The sequence below is a fragment of the Wolffia australiana genome, chromosome 11 (genome assembly GCF_029677425.1).
Source record: "Wolffia australiana isolate 7733 chromosome 11, ASM2967742v1".
NCBI lineage: Eukaryota > Viridiplantae > Streptophyta > Magnoliopsida > Alismatales > Araceae > Wolffia > Wolffia australiana.
In genome coordinates this window covers 4,410,001-4,413,454 of record NC_135845.1, presented here as the reverse complement: position 1 = coordinate 4,413,454, position 3,454 = coordinate 4,410,001, and the positions used below count along the sequence as shown (strand labels likewise).

At 45.3% G+C, this 3,454-nt stretch overlaps 2 protein-coding genes across 3 annotated transcripts in view; both read left to right on the top strand.

Moving 5' to 3' along the window:
• Positions 1–1,813, top strand: LOC144709701 (uncharacterized). Its single transcript, XM_078583321.1, has 4 exons — positions 1–980; positions 1,134–1,323; positions 1,415–1,469; positions 1,585–1,813. Exons 1-4 carry the CDS (start codon positions 196–198, stop codon positions 1,635–1,637), a joined length of 1,083 nt encoding a protein of 360 aa, XP_078439447.1. The 5' UTR covers positions 1–195; the 3' UTR covers positions 1,638–1,813.
• A 1,108-nt stretch (positions 1,814–2,921) lies between these two features.
• The window catches only part of LOC144709700 (uncharacterized), a 5,366-nt gene continuing 4,833 nt past the window's right edge, over positions 2,922–3,454 (top strand). The window contains exon 1 of one of the 2 annotated variants that reach the window (XM_078583320.1): positions 2,922–3,454. This exon is cut by the window's right edge and continues 593 nt beyond it. The gene's annotated coding sequence lies outside the window, so the exon portion shown is untranslated. The other variant, XM_078583319.1, reaches the window with a different exon arrangement.

The window sequence follows — 3,454 nt, the reverse complement described above, 5'->3', positions numbered from 1 at the left end:
AGACGTAAACCAAATCGAGAAATAGGCGAGAATCGAGGAAGCTCAAACCCTAGATCTCTCTCAAGCTCCTCCAATGGCGGAAACGGGAGTTCAAACCCTAGATATCTCCCAGGATCCTCTCATGGCTGGAATGTGAGCTCAATCTCTAGATTTCAGGGCTGAATCGAGCGATAAATCGTTCTTCAAAGGTGGAAAATGCTGGGAAAACAGCGTAGCAATGGCGATCGATCGGGCCATGGATTCCGCGGCCATGGCAGGAGGCGTAGCGGCCGTGGCAAGGCCGCTTTCCACGCTGCTCGCCCTCAGCTTCCTCCTCCGAGGCGAAAATCTGATCTGATGCTTGAAGCGGGGCGGCTCGCGGCGGAGTATCTGGTGGCGAAGGGCGTTCTCCCGGCCAGCTCGCTGCCGCCTCCTGCTGCTAGATCGTGGCCGATTAACGAGATTACCGATCCTTGTCGGCCTTCTGTTCTTTCTCGGCTGGGGAAGCGGCAGCCTGGAAACGAATCGGTTAATCGCCTGGAATCGGAGTCGATTAGAAATTCCCCGAAGAAGATTGCGGTTGAATCGAGCTCCGAAGTGGAATCTGAGCTCGAAAGACGCGATTCGACGAATCAGAAGTCGGAGGAGGTTGCAGAGACGGTGAATTTGGTGGAAGGAGTGGCTGAAAAGGCGGAGAACAGTGTTGGGGAAGATGTAGTCGAGGATCAAACTGAGAATCAGACGGAAAAAGAGGGGAAGGAAACCGTAGCTGAGGAGTCGGTTGATTTGGAAAGAAGGGATCTTTCGATTGAATTGGTTGATTCTGGGGAAGTTGCGGGATCTGCTGAGAAATCGGAGATGGAAAGGGTCGAAGAATCGAGCTCCTTTAGAACAATTGATCTGAATCTTTTGGGATCTTCCGATGATCTTTCTCCTGCTCCACCCTTGTCTGAGAACAAGGACACAGAGTTGATCAGTTCTTGTGATGCATCGAAACCCGGGTGCGTTGCAACTACAATCTTACCTTTTCATCTAATTTTTCCATGATTTTTGCGACCCGCAGTGATCTTTTTCATCTAATTAAATTTTATTGATTAAGAACATTGTCTATTCTGATAACTGTGCGTTGAAATTCCTTTTGATTGTGGGTTCAGGATCGAGCCGGAGTATCCGAATCTGGATAATTTTTTGCAACATCCCTCGAACAACGTCGATCTTTCTGAGATTCAGGATGGTTATGGGCTAGCAATTTCTGCGCTACTGGGAAGCGATATGGGGGTTTGTTCTTCGGTGCAAGGGGGAATTAGCAATTTGCCGGGAGAAATATCCTTCGACGGTGCAGAGGTACAGCCCTTGAGATGTTTTTCCCTTTTTCATCTGGTTTATTTTTATTCATCAGACTATATCTTTATTTGTTTTTGTTATATTTTTCCAGGAAATGGACGGTGTTGAGGATTCATTATATGTCGGTTATGGCGAGTTACCAATGGGTAATTACCGGAATTTCTGTTGTTCATGATTTTAAATTCTTGTTATTTGTAATTGCAAGTAGAATTTACCATCGAGGAACGTGACAAGAACTGACATGCTGTTCTTTGTTTGTAGGTTTCATGGGAGTGTGGGATCAAGGGCCTTCGGAATATGGTAAATTCTTTTGAGATAGTAAGCAGGTGATCATGCCATTTGGAATAAATACGGTGGTTAATTGAGAAAACTGTGGTTACCCATATCATTTCCATCTCAACTTGTATATATTATCCACTGACCCAAGAAACTGTCGAATATTGCCATAATTTCCTGCACAATTTATGCTTCATTAGGCTTGCATTACAGATGACGGATTGTCCGAGATCTTGATAAGAGTCAATTACCTCATTAGAGGGTATTTAGTCATTTACTTTCTACTTAGGATCTTTTAAATAGATACCCCTTTTCTCAACCACTCTATCTAGGTAATTTCTAATTCACTCCCTACTGTAAATAGTGAAATTTCTATCATTTTAGGTAAATTTCTGACATTATTTATCTGCTGTCTACTTTCCTTATCTCCCGCACCCGTCGTCCGTTACAGTGGAAATTTACCACAAATTCGAATTAGAAAATTCGAATTCGAATTTCCAGATCTTGTTTAAGTAACGACGGACTGACACGTGTCTAGCTATCATCCAATCATTTATCCGCGAGTCGCCGCGTCGCATCGGAGTTCCAACTGATGACGTCACTCTGTAGCCTTGATTCTAGAAAGGGACATAAATTCTAGAGAGAAAGATGAGCCATCCGGCCACCACCGACCAACAAGAACAAAGTAGGAAATGAATTCTAGAGAGAGAGATAAGGCATCCGGCTCCCCACCGACAGGCAAGAACAACTCAGTAGCTATACTCTAGATAGAGATAAATTCTAGAGCGAGAGAGATTAGGCATGCACCCACCGACAAGGACAACGCAGTAGAGAGATTCTAGAGAGAGAGTTATTGGGCCTTGTAAGTCGGCCCAATAAGCCTACTTACAGATTCGAATTTGTCCACGTCGGAGATAAGACCGAGCGGTTCCGTTTGCGTGAAGAAAGCCTCACGAGAACAGATGACGTCAGGTTTTGTCGTCTTGCGGTGGGGGCATGTTCAAAATAAAGCGCAGTTCGGGGCAAAAAAAGAATTACGATACGATGTGCGGGGCCCGCAGGGTTTTGTCTGTTCCCGGTTTTCTCGGAAGAAGTTACGAGTTTAGATGGATGGGCGCATCCTGACCGTCCGTTCGGTGGACCCGCGGAGCAAGTTACCTCGGATTAAATAAGGTGGGCCCGACCCGCCGAACCTTTTTTTAACGAGTGGGAGAAACGGTGTGGTGTCCCGCGGGGCAGCTTATCGCGACGGGAGGTTATTAAATGACGTGTAAATAAAGAATCAGGGCGGGGCGGGGAGTTCGGGGAAGTTATGAAATTACTATTTGTGGAAACATGCTGCCTTCGGATTCAAGTAAATGAGTGTGAGAGATAGACAGAGAGAGATAGAGAGAGAGATATAGCGGGATAGAGAGATATATATATAGAGAGAGAGAGCTAGAGAGAGACAGAGAAAAAGATGGAAAGAGATAGAGAGAGACAGAGATAGATAGATAGATAGATAGATAGATAGATAGATAGATAGACGATAGATTGATAGATAGAGTTGCGTGTGTGAGAGAGAGAGATAGAAAGAGAGAGAGAGAGATAGAGAGGGATAGATAGAGAGAGAGAGAGGCCAATGGAGCAGCTATCGGACACGACAGCTATTGGAAACTAGACTTCTCTTCGTCCCTCTCTCATTCTCTCTCTCTCTCCTTCTGTGACTCTTTCTTTCTCTCTTTCTCTTCCCTTCTCTGGTTGAGTGTTTCTCTCTTTCTCTCCCCTAGTCCCCTTCTCTTTCTTTCTCTCTCCTTCTCTCCCCTTCTCTGTCTTTCTCTCTCTTTCGCTCCCCTTCTCTTTCTTTCTCTCTTTC